The 20,484-nt window shown below is 41.6% G+C and overlaps 1 protein-coding gene across 1 annotated transcript; it reads right to left on the bottom strand.

Moving 5' to 3' along the window:
* Nucleotides 1–299: 299 nt before the first annotated feature.
* On the bottom strand, nt 300–1,223 carry LOC308417241 (olfactory receptor 13G1-like; the record flags this gene model as incomplete). Its single annotated transcript, XM_080912405.1, has 1 exon — nt 300–1,223. The coding sequence occupies one exon, from the start codon at nt 1,221–1,223 to the stop codon at nt 300–302; it is 924 nt and encodes a 307-aa protein (XP_080768531.1).
* Between the last annotated feature and the right edge of the window lie 19,261 nt (nt 1,224–20,484).

Here is a 20,484-nt window from a genome sequence, read left to right on the forward strand (position 1 = left end):
AACTACACTCAATCTTTAACAAGGTTTGATTTGTTTAGTCATTTAATAGCACTGAACTTATAGGCATACATTTCTAAGTATGAAGTGGAAATGGGTAAAGCTATCTAAAACATTCCAAAAAGTAGAACTCTGTTATTATCTTGTAGACACCATGACATGGACAGTACAAACTTTGGAGAACTAACCCAGGCCATAACTACAGCTGTGTCCCCTGAGTCAGCGGATGCATAACAGGTCTTGGGTGACCCTTTTAGTTCCTCACCCACTACTTCCAGAGTTCATCTCTAAACTCAGAGCTCTCAATGGAGAGATAAGAGTTTTTTAAAGGATGTTTTGAATTCCTTGTTTCTCAGGGTATAGATTAGGGGGTTCAGAGATGGGGTCACAGTGGTGTACAGAACAGCAATGACTTTGTCCAGGAGCCCAGAAGTCCCTAGGGCTGGTCTTACATAAGTATATAGAACAGTGGAATAATAAAGGGTGACCACAACCAGGTGGGCAGAGCAGGTGGAGAAGGCACGCTTCTTGCCCTCAGCTGAGCGGATGCGCAGGATGCTGCCAATGATGAAGACATAGGAGGTCATGGTCAATAGGAAGTTCAAGCCAGTCAGGAACATGTCTGCTATGACAGTCATGATGTCATTGATAAAGGTGGGGCTGCAGGACAGCATCAAGACAGAAGGGATCTCACAGAAGAAGTGTGTGATGAGATTAGGACCACAGAAGGACAGTGGCAACACCAGACAAGTGAGCACCAAGGAATTGAGAGCTCCAGTGAACCACACAAAGGTTGCAAGGGCCACGCAGACCCTGCCACTCATCAGGGTCCCATAGTGCAATGGCTGGCAGATTGCAAGGTAGCGATCATAGGCCATGGCAGAGAAAAGCAGAAGCTCAGAGCCCAGGACCCAGGAGAAGACAAACATCTGTGTGAGGCATCCCCCATAAGATATGCTGTTCTCTGCCACCAGGCTCTGCAGAACTTTGGGCAAGACGGTCACAGTGCAGATCACATCCATCAGGGCAAGGTTGACTAGGAAGAAGTACATGGGAGTGTGGAGGTTGGAACTGCTGTGGATGACTGTGATAATCAGGCCATTGCCAACTATGGCCACCACAAACAAGGCAAAGAAGAGGCAGAAGAGGGTATTCTGGACCCAGGGGTCATCTATAAACCTTTGCAGGATGAACATTGTCACAACCGACTGATTAACCAGAGCCATGGGAAGCCTCTGACACCAATAGTGATCTTTATTCTGTTGAGTTCAAAATAATTTTAAAACAGACGTAACAATCAATTCTATGTAATGAAGAACCTGTTCTGGTAAGAAAATTGGTTTAGTTTTATTCTCATGGTTCATAAACTATAGAAAAATAGGTCAAAGATATAGCCCACATAGACCCAATCTGTGAATGTGGGTGAACCCTGAATAAAGGTTTCTGAACAAATTGTTTCATACATGTTGCAGCTCATCCATAAAGATAGGAGATATTGCCATGCTGTGTGAGCCGACCAGGTCATAGTTACTGGAGACTGTTTTGTGGATGCTGGGAAGACATGAGTAATCAGGAAAAGGCTGAGGAAGGGTGAAGGGTCAGTGATAAGTGCTTACCCTGGTGCTGGCTGCTGTCTGAGAGAGTGGGTAATAACACAGAGAACATTAATAAAATGTCCTTCTAGAGACAGAACCAAGTGTGGTCTTTGTGACATTGTGGTTTCTCATCCATATGACAGCAATGAACCCAGAATTGTCTCTCTTGGAACTCTATTCCACTAGCACACGAAGCTAGAGGATAACAATCAGGACTCACGTACAACCTGTAAAGGAAATTTGGATCTCCTGAGGGTCCCTAGGGTGTCTCTCAACCTCTCGAGCCATAGAAACTTACCTTGCCCCAACCCCAGATCCTCCAGCGTTACTCAGAAAGCCACCTAAACAAATCAAACAATCCTTGTAGGACTTCACATTGCCTGTCCCTATCCAGCATGTATCTGAAATACACAGCCCCCAAATGTTGATAAGAGAGGGAGCTGTGGTCACCAAGATTGAGGCTCCCTGGACTACATGTGGACTGGTCACTTGTCATTTCCCACTACCAGATCCTGTCAATTGGGGTACAATGATGGATAAGTTCCTGAATGTGGTCTATGAATCAGAAGAAGCTAAGGCCAGGCAGAAGGGGACAGGAGACAGGATCATCCAATGCGAAGTGCCACACGAAGCGTACTCAGTATAATCACAGTGTAATACACAGTATAAGCTCTCATCCAACTTTCAGATGCAGCATAAAAAGACATTTCAGGTTCCCGAGTAAAGCATTAACATATTTCTAGAAAAGAATGCTCTGAACCAGAAAATCGTCCTGGACATCATACATTTACTGGAGCTGCAAGCACACTATGTACCATCTCCATCACTCCATCCCATAGTGCCCCTGTGGGATTTGCAGGGAGACGGGTGTGGGTGGATATGCCGTGCTGGCTCTGTTCCTACCTTCCATCCAGCAAACATAGCTCAATGTAATTAATGGTGGTGTAGCCTGGGTTAGCAGGCCTGGGAACATTTTCTGGGGTTGATTTTTATTATTTTTTTTGTTTGTTTTTGAATGGCCTCAGATCAGGCTTCACATGACCAGTGTCCTTTCTGTTTCATATTTTACTGGATAGTGGCTGGGATATACACCCTGAACACCAAGAATAACAGACCCAGTGCCAGGTTTCTCTGACAAAAATACAGGAAGCTGAGATAAACAAAAGCACCCTACAAAAACAGGTCTAAAATACTCCCTAGAAAATACGATTCTATTTGATGTTTATTAATTAATTAAATGCAGTTGATCTGAACTTCTTTATTTTCTGTCTACTGAAGTTCACCCAGCTCCACACATCCCTCTCCTTATGAGTCTTTGAGGCCAGAAGCAAGTGAGGATGCTCCTTAGTCTGGATTCACAAATCTGAGATGAACCACTGTGTCAAACAATATGAGAATGTGCCCCTTTCCCCAAACTTACCTTCAATAATTGCCCTACCGTATCCTATATACTGAGGGGTCAGGAGCAGTTTGCTACCTATTCTATCTAGGCAGCCCAGCAAGTGAAGAAAAGAATAAAGCTGAGGACGATTCTGCATCCTTGGGGAAGGAGTGAGACCTCTTTAGGTTGTCCCTCTTAGGATGAAGGTGAAATGCCCAGGGCAATGGGTGTTCCACAGAGACTAAGGAGCTTAGTGCAGGAACTGCTGCTGTATAATACCTACACAACCACAACCGCCACACCGGTCCTCTACTTCCTATTTGAGACATAGAAACTTACTCCCCAGTTACAACCAGCACATTTTGTGTAGCTGTGAGAAAGATGAAATCTATATAAGAAGAAACTATCTTCATTTGTTAAAGTCTGGGAAGTCACATGGGTACAAAACCTACCTGTATATCCAAAAACGTGTGTCTGGGTGTCCAACAAAGGATATGGAAAGGAACCTGAGAAGAGAAGAGAGGAGAGAAGAGGAGAGGAGAGGAGAGGAGAGGAGAGGAGAGACTGTGATTGAACGATTATCCATTACTTCCTCCCTCCATGCCTTAAGCTGACTTCTCTGTGACAGCTCTCAGACCTGTTGATCCTCATTTGTACATATCAGAAACATGCACAGAAACACATCTTTCTTCTTTGATCTCAGAGAGCCTGTAGTTCTAACACCCACCCAACCCCCAGACTCTATAAATGCATCTCCTGATTAAACAGCTGACAGGAAGTATGCATTGAAGACTTTTATAAACTAAGGATCTTTTACAGTTGAGTTCCAGGACTTTGACATAGGGTTGGTGACTCCTGCCTAGAGAGATGCATCTGGATCCTATAAAGGAGGGGCAGCTAGGTCATGTCCTCACCACACCATTTGGGCTGCAGGGATGCCTTGGTTCTGAGGAGTACAGAGATGTCTATTTGCTTCAGACAATCCTGGCTTAAATCTAGATAGCTCTGTATGATGCAACCAGATGCAGTCATGACCCCATGGGAGGCCTGCTCCAGGGTCCTGGCTGAGGTGACCTTGCAACTGTCAGTCAAATGGAAAGTGAATGCGGAGAGGGGCCTGGCCCCAAGGGAAGATGGGAAGGACACTGCTTCTGCTTGCTGTGGCAGGAGTTCAGATATTTTTCCAGCTGGAGTTAGACTCTCACTCAAGTCACTGTGAGAAGCACAGCAGGGGAGGGCGCAGGGAGAGATATTCACTGGCTGAAGTTCTCCAGAAAAAGATCTCAGATTTCTCCCGTGTCATGGGCTACCACTGCCTGCATTTGAGGCTGTGATGACAAAGTTTGTGTGGAAAAGGGACCCCCTACACATTGTATCCTGACCTTGATAGACTTGAGTCAGCACACTGTGAGCTGGAGCAGGCAGGACTCTAAGACCCCAGGCTGATCTGTTGCACGTCAGTTCTCCAAGGTGTTGCACACTCATCTGACTGTTGCTATGGAAGCCTTGCTCCTCAAAAAGGTGCAGGCCATGTTCCCACACATGGACTCACTTCTCCAGTGCGTGTTTTCACACCTGCTTCGTGAGACAAAGGTTTTGGACTGTTTTATGTCTTCAGTCTCACTGGATACACAAACAGAAGATAGTTGGAAATGGTATCCAAGGTTTAGGAAAAGTCTTAATTTTGTATTTAAAATTTAGAAGCCGTGTAACTATTTTTATCTTAGCTTTATGGTCTATGCTCATTCATATTTCTAACACACACACACATACACACACACACACACACACACACACACACACACACACACACACACACCTTTTAGGACTGTGTTTCTTTTTTTAATTTCACGTGTTGTTCCTCCTGTTGGGTGCCACAAAATCATTATCATTGTCTTAAACCCTTGGTGTTGAGAACAATGTTTGAAGAGAATTCAAGACTTACAGAGGAACTGAAAAAAATACTAGAAGGTTCTCCCACCATTTATCTAGCTTCTGCCCATCCCTTTGTGTCAGCCAGAGATCTCTATACATACCCACCACCTGGAACCCTCAGTGGCCACACCAGGCTGGGACTGAGGTACTGATTCTCACTCCAACACTTGTCTCCCATTACAGATGCTCCATTCTTACCCCCAACCCTGTAGCAGCCAGGGTGAAGGGGCCTGTCCTCCCATTATACATCCAATCTTGGGGAACTCTGCCAAACTTTGGTGTGGACCCAGATGGTCCTTCTATAGACCCTTTCATCCCCTACCCCCTCCTCATCTAGCACATCCTCATTAATTCCTGTTGACTCCCAGTACCCAGAAATTCTTTCTAAGCAGACCCTCAGTGGCTATACCTGGTAGGGACTCCAGTGGGTAAATTACACTATTCTTTCTGTCCTTCATATGAAATTCCCATTCTCACCCAAACCCAGGAACAATGCTACTTATGAGCCCCACCTCCTTCCTCTCTTTTGCTACATTTGCTGGAGACTCCAAAGCTTGGTTCAAACCCAATGTCTCCTAATATTTTCATCTCTGTCATTCCAGATAGTTCTTTGATTTTTAGTACTTGCAGAATGCCTCTCTTTCTACCATGCCTCCAATTCCCTATAATCCTAGGTATGAATCAGATCTACATAGCTTGGAATTTTCCCTACTCAGCTTTTTTTTTCTTCCTAGCTTACCTCTATCCCACTTTGCCATCCACTGACCTACACAAGCACTCAGCCACCACACTTTCTTAATGTCCAGAGAGCACATAAATCAAGGAACCCAACTCAGACAGGACAGCAACAACTGGAATCACTTCATCAGCTCATTGCAGACACGGGGACACCAGCACAAAAACACAAACACTAAATGTCAAGAGAGTATGCCTTTATCAGAACCAGGGAACACAAGTCTAGCGCCTGAAGACATGTGATGTGGCTAAAGCACAAAGGGGACTTCAAACAGCATGAATATGTTGAAGAACCTGTGATAGTTTGCATATGCTTGGCCCAGGGAGTGGCACTATTAGAAGGTGTGGCCTTGTTGGAGGAAGTGTTTCACTCTGGGGATGGGCTTGGAGACACTCCTAGCTGCCTGAGGATCCTCAGTCTGTTCCTGGCTTCCTTTGGATGAAGATGTAGAATTCTCAGCTCCTCCTGAACCATGCCTGCCTGGATGTTGCCATGTTCTTGCCTTGATACTGGAATGAACCTCTGAACCTGTAAGCCAGCCTCAATTAAATGTTTTTATTTATAAGACTTGCCTTGGTCATGGTGTCTGTTCACAGCAATAAAACCCTAACTAAGACAGAACCTTAAATGGGATATGAATAAATTCCTTAATGAAATATGAAAACACAAACAGTGTAATGAATATAATGGCAAATCATGACATAAAAGAAGAATTTAACAAGAAAGAAAGAAAGAAAAGAAAGAAAGCCCTAAAGAAAACCCAAACGTTTAGAAAGTGAAACAAATAAACAAACAAAAAAATTCCCAAAAGTAAGCCTCATCAATAGAATGCAAAACATGGAAGACAGATTTTCAGAAGTTGAAGATATGAGAATAAATAGCCCTGCCAAAGAAATTTTTATGCTTTAATACTTTTTATTTTTAGAGAATGCTATTATTTTTATTAATTGTTTTATTTATTCAAATTTCAAATGTTGCTCCCTTTCCAATCTTCCCTCCACAAACTCCCTTCCCATACCTTACCTTTGGCTTCAAGAGGGTGCTTCCCTACCCACTCCCACCTCAGCCCTCTAGCATCCCTTTTTACTGCCTTCTCAACGATGCCAGATTAGGCAATCCTCTGCTAACTATGTAACAGGAAGTCATGGACCCACCTATGTAAGGTTAGTGGCTTAGTCCATGGAAGCTCTGAGGAGTCAGGTTAGTTAATGTTGTTCTTCCTGCGGAGTTGCCATCCCTGTCAGCTCCTTCAGTTATTCCCTGTCTCTTCTACTGCAGTCCCCAGGATGAGTTCAGTGTTGGCTGTGAGTGTCTGCATCTGTTTTAGTCAGGTGCTGGCAGAACCTCTCAGAGGACAAGTCTACTGGGATCCTGTCTAAAAGCAGTTCTTGGCATCGGCAACAGGGTAAGAGTTTGGTGTCTGCAGACAGGATGGATCCCAAGGTGGGCTGGTCTCTGGATGGCCTTTCCTTCTGGCTCTGCTCCAATTTTTTGTCCCAGAGTTCTCTTGAGTCAGGAAAAATTCTGAGTTAAAAATTTTTAAATGGGTGAGTAGCTTCTTTTCTCAAATGGGACCCATGTTTATCTACTGGGGGTGGTCTCCTCAGGTTTTATCTTTACTATGTTTGGTATTTCACCTAATTCCATCCCCACTGGGTTCTTGGAGCCACTCCCATCCCTGGTGTCCTCCACTTTCTACTGTCCCCATCCCCCGCTGTGACATATTTCTATTCATTATCCTGGCTCTTTGGACTTCTCTCTTATCTCTTCTCATACCTGAACCTGACCCCCTTTTCCTCCCCCTCCTCTCTCCCACCTAGGTTTTCCCCTCTCTCTGCCTTCTATGATTATTTGTTTTTTTCTGTGTAGGATTGAAGCATTGACACTTTGGCCTTCCTTCTTGTTAAGCTTCTGTGAGTTGTATCATGGGTATTCTGAGCTTTTGGGTTGACATCCATTTAACAGTGAGTACATAGTTTGTACGTCCTTTTGGGTTTGGGTTACCTCACTCAGGACAATATTTTCTAGTTCCATCCATTTTCCTGCAAAGTTTGTGGAGTCTTTGTTTTTAATAGCTAAGTAATATTCCATTGTGTAAATGTAGCAGGTTTTCTGTATCCATTCTTCTGTTGAGGAATGTCTGGCTATTATAATGAAGGCTACTATGAACATAGTGGAGAATGTGTTCTTGTTACATGTTGGAGCATCTTTTGGTACCAGTAGTAGTATATCTGGGTCTTCAGGTAGAACTATTTTCAATTTTCTGAGGAACCACCAGATTGATTTCCAAAGTGGTGTACCAGCTTGTAATCCCACCATCTCTCCAGCATCTACTGTCGCCTGAGTTTTTGATCTTAGCCATTCTGATTGGTATAAGATGGAATCTCAGGATCATTTTAACTTGCATTTCCCTTATGAATAAGGATGTTGAACATTTCTGTAGGTGCTTCTTGGTCATTGAAGATTTCTCAGTTGAGAATTCTATTTAGCTCTTTATTCCATTTTTTAATTGGGTTATTTGGTTTTTTGGAGGTTAACTTCTTGAGTTCTTTATGTATTTTGGATATTAGCTTTCTATTGTATGGTTGGTGAAGATTTTTTCCCCAATTTGTAGGCTTCTAATTTGTCCTATTGCTTGTGTCTTTTGGTTTACAGAAGCTTTTCAGTTTCATGGGGTCTCATTTATAAATTGGCGATCTTAGAGCTTGAGCTATTGAAGTTCTGTTTAGGTAATTTCCTCCTGTGCCAATGAGTTCAGGGCTCTTTCCCACTTTCTCTTCTATTAGATTCAGTGTATCTGTTTTTATGTTGAAGTCCTTGATCCACTTGGACTTATTTCTGGGTCTTCAATTCTATTCCATTGACTGACCTGTCTGTCTCTGTTTCAATACCATGCAGGGCTTTGTTTCTTTGTTTGTTTTGCATTGTTTTGTTTTATCACTGTTGCTCTGTAGTACAGTTTAAGGTCAGGGATGGTGATTCCTCTGTAAGTTCTTTTATTGTTAAGAATTGTTTTTGCTATTCTAATTTTTTTGTTTTTCCATATGAAATTGAGAATTGCTCTTTCTATGTCTTTACAGAAATGTGTTGGAATTCTGATGGGGATTTCGTTGAATCTGTAGATTGCTTTTGGTAGGATGACCATTTTTACTGTGTTAATCTTACCAATCCATGAGCATGGGAGATCTCTTCATCTTCTGGGATATTCTTCAATTTCTTTCTTTCTTTGTCTCTTTCTTTTTTTCAGGAAATTGAAGTTCTTTTCTTATAGATCTTTCATTTGCTTGGTAAGAGTTACACCAACACATTTTATACTAATTGTGACAACTGTTAAGCTGTTGTTTCACTAATTTCTTTCTCAGCCCACTTGTCATTTGTATAAAGGAAGGCTACTGATTTGTTTGAGTTAATTTTATATCCAGCCATTTTGCTGACATTGTTTATCAGCTATAGAAGTTCACTGGTAGACTACTCTTTTTTGGATCTCTTATATATACTATCACATCATCTGCAAATAGTGATACCTTGACTTCTTCTTTTCCAATTTGTATCCCCCTGATCTCCTTTTGTTGCCATATTGCTCTATCTACAACTTCAAGTACTTATTAAATAAATAGGGAGAAAATGGGCAGCCTTGTTTTGTCTCCAATTTAGTGGGGTTGCTTCAAATATCTCTCCATTTCACTTGATATTGGCTAATGGTTTGCTGTATATTGCTTTTATTATGTTTAGGTATGGGCCTTGGATTTCTGATTTCTCCAATACTTTTAACATGAAGGGGTATTGTACTTTGTCAAATGCTTTTTCTGAATCTAATGAGATTATCGTGTGATTTTTTTTCTTTGAGCTTATTTATGTAGTGGATTACATTAATGGATTTTCAAATATTGAACTATTACTAAATCCCTGGGATGAAGCATATTTGATCATGGTGAATGGTGATTTTGGTCTGTTCTTTGCTTTGGTTTGCCAGAATTTTATTGAATATTTTTAAATAAAAAAAAAAAAAATTAGGTCCGAATCATCTCAAAGTCTTACTTCAAAATCCTATACTCCTCAAAACTAGGAAATTTAAATGAAATGGATGTTTTTCTAGACAGATACCAGGTACCAAAGTTAAATCAAGATTAGGTAACCTATCTAAATAGTCTCATAACTCCTGAGAAAAATGGTCATTAAAATCCTACCAACCAAAAAAGTTACATGGCCAGATGGTTTTAGTACAGAATTCTACCAGATGTTTGAAGAATACCTAATACCAATACTCCTCAAACTATTCTACAAAATAGAAACAGAAGGAACACTACAAAAGCTTTATTTGACAATAATATAATTTTATACATATGACTCTAAAACTCTTCCACCAAACTTCTTTAGCTTATAAATACTTTCAACAAACTAGTACAAAATCAAAAGTAGCCTTCCTATATACAAATCACAAACATACTAACAAAGAAGAAGTTAGGGAAAAATAGGAGGATTTTGAATAAGAATGACCCCCTGTAGTCATTTTTTGAATACTTAGTTATCAAGGAGTGGGATTATTTGAAAAAAATTAGGAGTTGTGGCCTTGGTAGAATAATTGTGTCTCTGGATGTGGACTTTGAAGTTTTAAAGTTTGAGCCAAGCCAAGGGTCATTCTCTCTATCTATGTATCAGGATGTAGTTCTTAGCTATTGACTCAGCATCTGCCTGCATGTACCATGTTCCTTATCATGATGATACTACAACTAAACCTCTGAAGCTATAAACAAGTGCTTAATTAAATGCTTTCTATTATTAGTTGCCTTGGTTATGGTGTCTCTTCATAGCAATAGAACAGTAACTATGACACAGTACCTGTCTTAATTGCCTCAAAAGAGAAAAATTAAAAGAAGGAAGGAAGGAAGACAGACGAGAAATATCTCCCTAGCCAAGCAAGTGAAAGGCATTTATTATTAAAACCTTTAGAGACTGACAAAAAATGAAATTTGCTCATGCTTATGGATAAGTAGAATTACTGTTATGAAAATTGCCACTTTACAAAAAACAATCTATAGATTGAATGCAGTCACCATCAAATTCCACTTCTTTACCGAAATTGAAAGACTCTGAGCCTAGATAGGCCAAGAGACTAGAGAAAACCAAATACAGATTGTGCTGCTTAAGGAACTTCACAATAAATGACTACTGAAGGCATTGTACTATACTCACAGATCAGTGTCTTACAGAGCCATCATCAACTAGGCATCCTCTTACAGTAGATGGGAATTAATACAGAGACCCTCTACTGGATTGTGAAGAGTGAGAGACCTTTAAACACTTGGAGAACAGGGAGCGATGCTGAAAAGGAAATGAACAGTTTTTCTTTGAGGGCCACAACAGAGAAGAACAGTCAAACACAGCAGAAGAGCCAATCAAAACTCATCTAGCTTGTGGCTATACCTGGGTATTTGGGGCCAAAATATAGTCCTGGGTCTTTCTCATGGTCAGTATTTAATCAAGGCAACCACATTCTAGCTGGAGTTCCCCAGGGTTCCTTTCCCAGCACTGCAACCTAAGCCAATAGTTACAAAAGCCATATACAATTAGCAAAAATGGGTCAGGCCAATCTTTGCCAAAAGACCACATCCTTGAGTTGTTTTTCTTCCTGGAAATGTTTTTCAGTTACCCCTTAATGACACTTTTCTCAGCAAGACAAAATTCACCTAAGACACCAAAATGGAGTGATCATACTCAATTTACAGCCCTTGTCACAGTTTGTAAGAACCAGAGGTGGTGGATGACTCCAAAGAAACATTGTTTCCCAGACATTTGGTGGCTCAGTGTCTGAAAGATCTCAGGAGTTTCAGTGAGTTGAGACTGAAGGTCCTCCTATAATGCACCTAACTTGAGAGACTTGAGGCCCCAGGGAATGGGGAGGCCTGGTGGGTTGTAGGGGTGTGTAGGGACATCCTCCTGGAGACAGGAAAGAAGGAATGAGATAAGGAACTGTCAGAGGACAGAACCGAAAGGGGGATAAAGACTAGACTATAAAAAAAGAGTAAAAATAAGTTAATTTTTTTTCAATAAAAAATAATCACATAAGAGATTTTTAAGTTTGAAATGAGCACCTGTAAAACAGTGTGGAGCTGCTGCCATTTTTGAAGTCAAAGCTTAGACAAAGCTTTAGTCTCCTAGATGAATACAGAATCAATCAGGCTTATATTTTCCCAGAAGTTCATCCCATCCAATCCAAGCTTGAAGTGACTCAGAGCTCTGTGTCCCATCTGAACTCTCCCTCCTCACACCATGCTATTTCAACAGTCTTGCTAAGGATTTGCATTTCAACTCCTCAAAACCAAAAATTTATATTTCTGGTTTTTTCTACTTTATTAAATTTTTCTCATTTCCATCACTTAACTTTTGCATGGTTTATTGAACCATGCAATTAAGTGGACTTTCAATCCATTTTGAACTAAAATTAAATTTCAAATCACATTGAATTAATTAAAAGTTCAGCCTATTCGCTTACTTTTAGCAGTTACTTTTCATAATAGTACCTAAGAAACAAGCTGCACTCTGTAATGTTTTCACAGAATCCTGCCTTTTCTGATAGGCAGCATTAGGTTATCATTCAGTTTTAAGTATGTTTAAAATCCCACTAAAAGGGGCTGGAGAGATGGCTCAGTGGTTAAGAACACTGACTGCTCTTCTAGAGGACCTGAGTTCAATTCCCAACAACCACGTGGTGGCTCACAGTCATCTGTAATGGGATCTGATGCCCTCTTCTGGTGTGTCTGAAAACAGCTACAGTGTACTTCTATAAATTAAATAAATAAATCTTTAAAGAAAAACCCCACTAAAATAGTTTCCTGACTCTTGGGTTGTTGATCTTTACTTTAAGCTTTTCAAATGTATTAGAATTTTTGTTGCCTTTTCTTCCCTCCAATTTTGATTGTGGAAATACAAGCATATAACAGTGTTGAAGCATTTTGTAGTAATCACCTTCACGTGCACTGCCCACGTTTCACCTTTAGCGTCTATATGCTGGCTTTAACAGGTACATTTACTTATATATCAATAAATGTACTCACAGATTCATTTGTTGCTTTTTAAATGCTTTTAACTGAAATAAGAGACTTCCTTCTGCCCCCATCTAGCCATGCCTAACTACCATCTGATGCCCTGCATTCTCAAGTTAATTAGCCACTTTTAGTTTGAATTTTGTTACATATGCATACATGTGAACGTGCACACGTGTGTGCGCTTGAGCACACACACACACACACACACACACAATGTTGATTCTATTTTTATTGTTTGTGTTTCAAGACTGACCATTTTGTACCAGGCAGCCAATAAGGGGACACATCCTGGGTGAGGCTAATTCTCCTCCCAACAGTCAATAGTTGTTTGTAGTTCTTCATCTAAGGATGGAATAGTTCAACATTTCCTGGCATATTAACATAATATCAATAAAACATGATATTGTTATTGTTTTGGTCTTGTTTATACAGCTGTCTAGGAGAAATTGTTCACAGAAGACTTCTTGCTATTTTGGCTCTTACAATCTTCATGCTCCTTCTTCCTCAGTGTTCCCTGAGCCATTAATTCAGGAGAAGTGGTCCACATGTATCTATTGTGGCTGGACTACCCATAATCCATGGACATCTGCATTGTGTCAAAGTGTGCTTTTCTGTGATGGTCTCCATTGGCTGTGAAAGGAGACATTTCTTTGATGAGGAATCATAGCTACACTTATCTGTGGATATAAAGATAAGAATTTGAATGTGGTAGAGAATTAGCTGGTCTAGCAAGACGGCAATTCTACAGTCTTGTCCAAGATCTATAATCTCACTTGTCCCAAGAAGTTGGTCATGTTCCAGTTACAGGTGACTAAATGAGGGCATCTATTGCTGTGAGTAAACACCATGACCAAGGCAACTCTCACAAAGGAAAACATCTAATTAGGGACTTGTTAACAGTTTCAGAGGCTTAGTCCATTATCATCATTACAGAGAGCATGATGGGAGCACGGCAGCACACATGGGATTGCAGTGGTAGCTGAGACCTACATCCTGATCCAGAGGGGTGGGGGGAGGGAGGGGGAGAGGAAGAGGGAGAGAAAAAGAAACATTGGGTCTGGTGTGGACCTTTTAAAACCTCTAAGCCCACTCCTGTGACACTTTATTCAAAAGGCCACACCTTCTTATCCTTCTCATACAAGGCCACTGCCTGGTGACTAAGCATTTAAATATCTGAGCCTATCAGGGCCATTCTTGTTCAAACCAGCATGCTAGGCATGATTGATATGTGGCCTACTTAAAGCCTTAACCTTTATGGAGCAGTATTCAGGAGATTAGAAGGTAGATTGCACACTACCACAGGATAAAGGTAAACGCCAGCCTAGTTACACTTTGGTCTACAAGAATGACCTGCCTGTAAAAATAATAGTGGCACAGGCTTTTGGAGTAACCAAATCAGCCAATATCAGCTTTAAGGCCTACTATGGGAGATGAAACCCTTACTCAGTGTTGCTTGGGTAGATGAAAACCTGACACTAGATAGGTGGAGAAGGGGTTACTTACAGGAACATAGGAAAGGGGTTACTAACAGGAACATAGGAGAGGTGTTACTTATAGGAACATGGAGGAGGGGTTACTTACAGGAACATGGAGGAGGAGTTACCTACAGGAACATAGAAGAGAGGTTATCTACAGGAACATAGGAGAGAGGTTACTTACAGGAACATAGGAGAGGGGTTACCTACAGGAACATGGAGGAGGGGTTACTTACGTAAGAAATTTGGAGGAAGGGTTACTTACAGGAGACTGAAATTATTCAAAGGCAGTATCACCAAAGGCAACCACATCTTGGGTGACAGTTCACAAAATTTGGGAACCTGGAGCATATTGCACAGTCTGCAGGCAGCTAGGGAAGTTGGAGAGTGTTCTTTCCAAGTACCCCAGTTAGTCTAAACCTATTTCAGGTAAGTAGACTACCTTCTTTCTCCAGACAGCTAGTCTTGTCTCATAATCTTCTTGCAGGTTGGCTTGTCTGAGGCTGACTCTCGGTAGCCTGTGTTATTTATTCTTGAATAAAAGGGACAAAATGAATCATATTAGTTTAGGGATTTACTGAAGCTTTTTTGATTTTGCTCGTATGTTTGTTTGAGCCTTCTGCCTTAAGCTGTTTCATTCAAGGTGGAATGTTTCAGTCTATGAGGAAACTGCAATGACATCAGCTGACTATGGCTCCAAGTAAGAATGACTTGAGTTAGCCTAGGGAGTGGTGACTCTGAGTACATTCCTCCGTGGTTAGCAGGCATTAGTGCTCCTGGACTTTTAGTAGGCATGTCCTGCATTGTGAAGGGAAATGTTTGTAGAAATGACAGATGGGAAAAGCCCCAGTGAATAGGGTCCCTGGGTAAGGCTGTGTCAATGGGGAGCATGGCTGGGTTCTATGCAGGCAAGGTGAGCCAATGTGAAAGCTTGCTGAGGTCTGGTTGCCCGCCAGCTGGTACATATGCCCCTACTGCTGTGTTCTGCAGTGGAGAGTATTCTCTTTGTCTGAATGAGTTACTTCTCTGTCATTGTGATTAGATACTATGACAAAGGGAGTTCATAGAAGGGTCTCTTTTGGGTTCACAGTTCCAGAAGGATAAGAGTCTGTGTATTCTTGATGAACAGCATCAAGAAGCAAGCATGGTGGTAAATGGCTAGAGCAGGAAGGTGAGAGATTACATCTTCAACCATGAACACAGAGCAAAGAGAGGAAACTGGAGGCGTGGCAAGGTTATAATATACCAGAGTTTACCTTCAGTGATGTAGTCCCTTCCAGCAAGGCCACACATCCTCAATCTGGCAGCCAGATGTGCAAATACCTGAGCTTATGGGAGTCATTTGTTGTTCAAACTAATACACCACCTGTTCCTGCTTGATCCCCATGCCAGGAAATACCTGCTTCCTCTAGGTTCCAAGGTTACAATTGACATTTCTAGCATTTAATTGGCTGCCTTGAAGTGACATTTGGGTTTTTGTTTCCCAGAAAGCCCTACCAGGAATTGTTGACCTCGGTGATGCAGATGAAGGGTGGAGGATTAGTATTGTTTTGAGATTAGCTGGATGCACTTGCTGGACACTCAGGAGAATGAAGAAAAGATACTAAAGCTGGCATAGATTATAGGTGAGAAGCCATACAGGAATGAAGTATTTGGAGTAAATGATTGTGTGAGCCTAACACATATTGCTAGTAATTGTGTAACACACTTACTCTTGTGATGTCTTTGTTAATGTTTTCCTTAGCTTCCAGCAAATACAAACTTATGGATAAATCAGGTAGTGGGGTGGGGGGAGGGAGCACACCAATAATCCTGGCACTACAGAGGTTATAATGAGAGGATCTGGGGTTAAAGTCAAATCTGAACTACACAGTAAGGCTCTGTCTCAATAAAACCAAGACAAACACAAAAACAAGTCCATAACTAGAAGCATCTCAGGTTGAGTGGAGGCTAGCTAGACTGAGAGGGAGAAACAAGGCTTTCCTGGAGAGGAATCTTATGGAAGGGAGCCCAGGATTTTGTCCATGTGGGATAGCTTGACAGCCCAATGTAAGTGATTCAGGTTGACAAGCTATTGGAGTTGCACACCGTGGGTAGCCCTGTACAGGATGCCAAGCTTTTACACTCCAGTAAATTTTAAAATAGGATGGGCTCTGGAGACATCCATGCATGGGCATTGGGTTGCCTTTCTACTTTTCAGGAGTAATTGTGGACCAGATCTGATGACTACCCCTCTGGAGGTCAAGGGGTCAGCCTAGCCCACATAACTTTGGATTTTTATAGATTTGTGAAACTACTGACATATTTGTCTTTAGAGACCATAACTAAATGTGGTCCCAGGAGTTCTTTATGTCCAAACTGCTGAAAGAAACAGCACCACTACAAGGGAACAAATTGGCCCCCAGTGGCTGAAACCTGGCATTGAACAGCCCCATGTGCACTGAGCCCCTGGGCACCTCTAGGACATCAGCAAGTGGAGCTCCTGTGTACCACAAACAAAGGGATGAGCCAAAACTGGTCATCCCATCCTATTGAACAATGAGAGCCCAACGTCATCTTCAAATCACTTCTAATTTAATTTAATTCTTGTGAGAAGGCAGCCACTGAAATATTCCAAGTACTGTTCTCTTTAGACATAGCCCAGACAAGCCAACCTAACTCCATGATGGATGTTATAGTCCCATGACCCAGAGGAATGATGAGCAGGGGCTCCTATATTACTACATGCAAGGTCAGTCCTTTTAATACACTGGGTGTGTTATGGATAAGACATGTTGCTGTGTGTTCTCCATCTAATGTCATCAGAACTTGCTTTCATGAGGACTTCATGACCAGCTTCCATTAGCTTTCCTCTCTGAACCCTCTTTCCTGTTTGGGATTAGGCATGAGATAGTCCTACAGTTACCTCCTAAATAAAAATGATCCACTTGGACTTGAACTTTGTGCAAGGTGACAAATATGGATCTATTTTCATTTTTCTACATACTGACTGCCAGTTAAATCAGCACAATTTATAAAAGTTGCTTTCTATTTTTCATTGTATATTTTTGCCTTCTTTGTCAATGATAAAGTGTCTCTAAGTGCAGGTTTATTTCTGGGTCGTCAATTTTAATTCATTGATCAACTTGTTTCTGTACCAATACCATGAAGTTTTTTGATTGCTTGTTTTTTTTGTTTTACCACCAATGCTTTGTGCTACAGCATGAGGTCAGGAATGATGATTCCCCCAGAAGTTCTTTTATTGTTAAGAATTGTTTTTCCTATTCTCGGTTCTTTGTTTGTTCATATGAAATTGTGATGCTTTTTCCATGGCGTGGAAGAATTGCGTTGAAATTTTGATGAGGTTGCGTTGAATCTGCTTTTGATAGGATGGCCATTGTTACTATGTTAATCCTACCAATCCATGAGCATGGGAGATCTCCATTTTCTGGGGTCTTCTTCAATTTTTTTCTTGAGAGACTTGAAGTTCTTGTCATACAGATCTTACACTTGTTTTAGAGTTACCCAAGATATTTTATATTATTTGTGACTATTGTGAAGGGTGTTGGTTCCCTATTTTCTTTTTTAACCCATTTGTCATTTGTATAAAGGAAGACTACTGATTTGTTTGAGTTAATTTTATATCCAGGCACTTTGCTAAATAAAAATTTTTTAAAAATGTAGTTCACTGATCCTTTTGATCTTGAGTCAAAGCCTCCTGTATTCTGTGTTGTCAAACCTGAGATGAAGTGGTCATGTTGGTGGGCACTGCTTCAAGGAGCAGTACAGGCCAGATGCAGGGCTCTCCACCTCATTGAGTGATAGACCCTACAACCCCACCCTGCTAATTAGCTTGTAGCTATTAATAACCTTCCCTGCATGTGGATATTATAGCAGTCAAACCACATGATTTTCCACAGTCAGAAGACAGAATCCTTACCATCCCCATAAACAGTTGTTAGGACCTTGGTGACACTATCACATTTCGTTGCTGGGCTGTGTGGATACCCTGTTAGGCGAATGACTGTTGCTCCAGGTCAGTGAGGGACAGACAAATATCAGTTTTCCATGACCTAATTAAGCCCCAGTTTTGAGGTTTATATGTTATAAATATGGTGACTTATTTTGGACCATGCATTATCCTTAAACCAGGTTTATAGCCCTTGATTACTTATTAGTTTTATAACTCAGTTTCAACTTATTATGGCAAATTGACCAGAAATAATCAAATATAATTGAAGTTCTTATCTCATCTTGATGTGCTCCAGGAATTGATCAAATCTTGAGTTGTGCTTTAAGTGTTATGTTTGTCTTTCTGACAAGTGAGTGATGTTTTGGGAGAGACAGAGAATGTGTATATTGACAGAGTTCAAGGACTTTGGAGGCTTTGGAACTTAAGGTGGCCAGTGGTCATTTGGTTTGTGAAGTTTAGATTATTTTAACTTCTTTCAGTTTTTTGTAATAACTGATTCTGAATGGGTTACTTTCTACACTGTTGTGTGACGGCAAGAGATGGTTCACCCATACTGTATGTCTTCTGGCTACGCAGGAAAGCCAAGCAGCTGTTAAGGGCTCATGCCAGAGAATATGGTGGAGCACAAGTCCTGTGCACCAGTGCTGACCCCCACTTCCACAGACTTCACAATCTGTCCTCAGGGGAGGATTTAAAAGCTGCAGTGAAAAGTTTCATCCATTCAGGGTCAACCTCAACTACAGTGACTATGCATTCCCCAGGCAGTGCACGAGAATGGCCCACAAGTTCTGTCCCTAAACGGTAATGAACAAACTGACCAGTGTTTCTTTACTGATAGGACTATGTCACACCAAGATGATGTAATGGTCTGATGATGCTTTTGCTCTGATCTATTTTAGTGTATGAAAATGAAAAACAACTGTTACCAGAATCCCGTTTGTTTCATAGTTTCAGTTTGAAACTTTAAATGCTTACTTGGGTATATAGGTCTGTCCAGTGATTTATCCAGCCTATTCATCAGTGTGAACAGAAATCTTACTCTGTGGCTTGGATGTGAGGCAGATCTAGATCTCTAGAGAAGCATGACGGTTTCCTGAATCTGGTACAGAGTTCAGGGCTCAGAGCCACCTGTGGCCTGAAGATTTACAGGCAGACAGGTACTGGGGCTGAGATGTAGACAGAGAGCTCTTGGTTGAGAAACCCTGCCTTCTGTATGAGGCCCTTGGGAATCTTCAGGGAATGCTGACATATCAACTTTGCTTTTGTGGGGACAAGTATAGGTCTGGAAGGATCTATGTGTAGTTTAGCTCTTCTTTTGGAGAAGATGGGGTTATCAAAAGCTCAGGTCCTTCTCTCAAGTTCACCCTGTTAGAGAAAGGCTTTGATCTTGCACTCACAGTGGGGGAATGACTTCCTTGTTCAGCACATGCCCTGTGTGAGTTCTTTGTTCTCATGGAGCCAACATCCCACTCATGGAGTCTCCAGAATGGGTCTGTCTGCTTACTCCCATCAGACAGTAGAAAGGGGCAGAGCTCTTTCTCTATATGCTGATCAGTCCACAGCCTTCTCTGTCTGAGAGGCACGTATGCCTGGATACTCCTGGGAGATTAGAGATAGATATGTGTATGAGGTGAAGGGAAGGCAGACCTGAAGCTGGGTAGGAATGATAGCCTAGAAATTTGGGTCCTGGCTTGAATCCAGGTCCATGTCTTTCATCTTGTTTTCACCCACGGCACAGCTTGATAATTTTCTGGCAGGCACAGGCATTCCCAGAGAAGTGATAACTGTCAGCCCCACTGGGTCTATCATACACAAGGTGTTGATTTAGCGTGGCATGGAGAAATTGAGAGTGTGGTGTTCACAAAAGAGGTACTATGCTATAATTGCTCTGTGTTCTAAGCCACTCCAGAGCTCCAATCATTCTTACCAAAACTGTTTTTCTACCTGTCTCTGAGAAGCCTGGCCTACCCATTGATAAGACTGGTCCTCTCTAGGTCCAAAGAGTCTATGCTGCAAAACAAACTGCTTCTTGGTATGCCTTAGCTGGCCCACATGCAAAGAGGAGCTTCAGTTCTCAGGGCATCATAGGATATAGTCTATGTTAATGCAAACAGAGTCTGTAGACAGATACTGCCCCTGGCAGGCAGGGGTTCCTTCTGGTCTGGGTCTACTGTGTGCAGAGTGGAGAGTTCATGCTCACACTGTCACACTGTGTTGATAGATGATGTCATCATTTCTGCAGCAACAGCACCCATGACAAGCACTCCTGCTTACAGCTAGCAGGACCCAGAAATGATGGCTGCCACACACCCTGTGTCTCCTTGACCACCCCCAGCTATGTCACAGTGACTTCTGGGACTCACTCAA

The sequence above is a fragment of the Micromys minutus genome (assembly GCF_963924665.1).
Source record: "Micromys minutus genome assembly, chromosome: 2".
Lineage (NCBI taxonomy): Eukaryota > Metazoa > Chordata > Mammalia > Rodentia > Muridae > Micromys > Micromys minutus.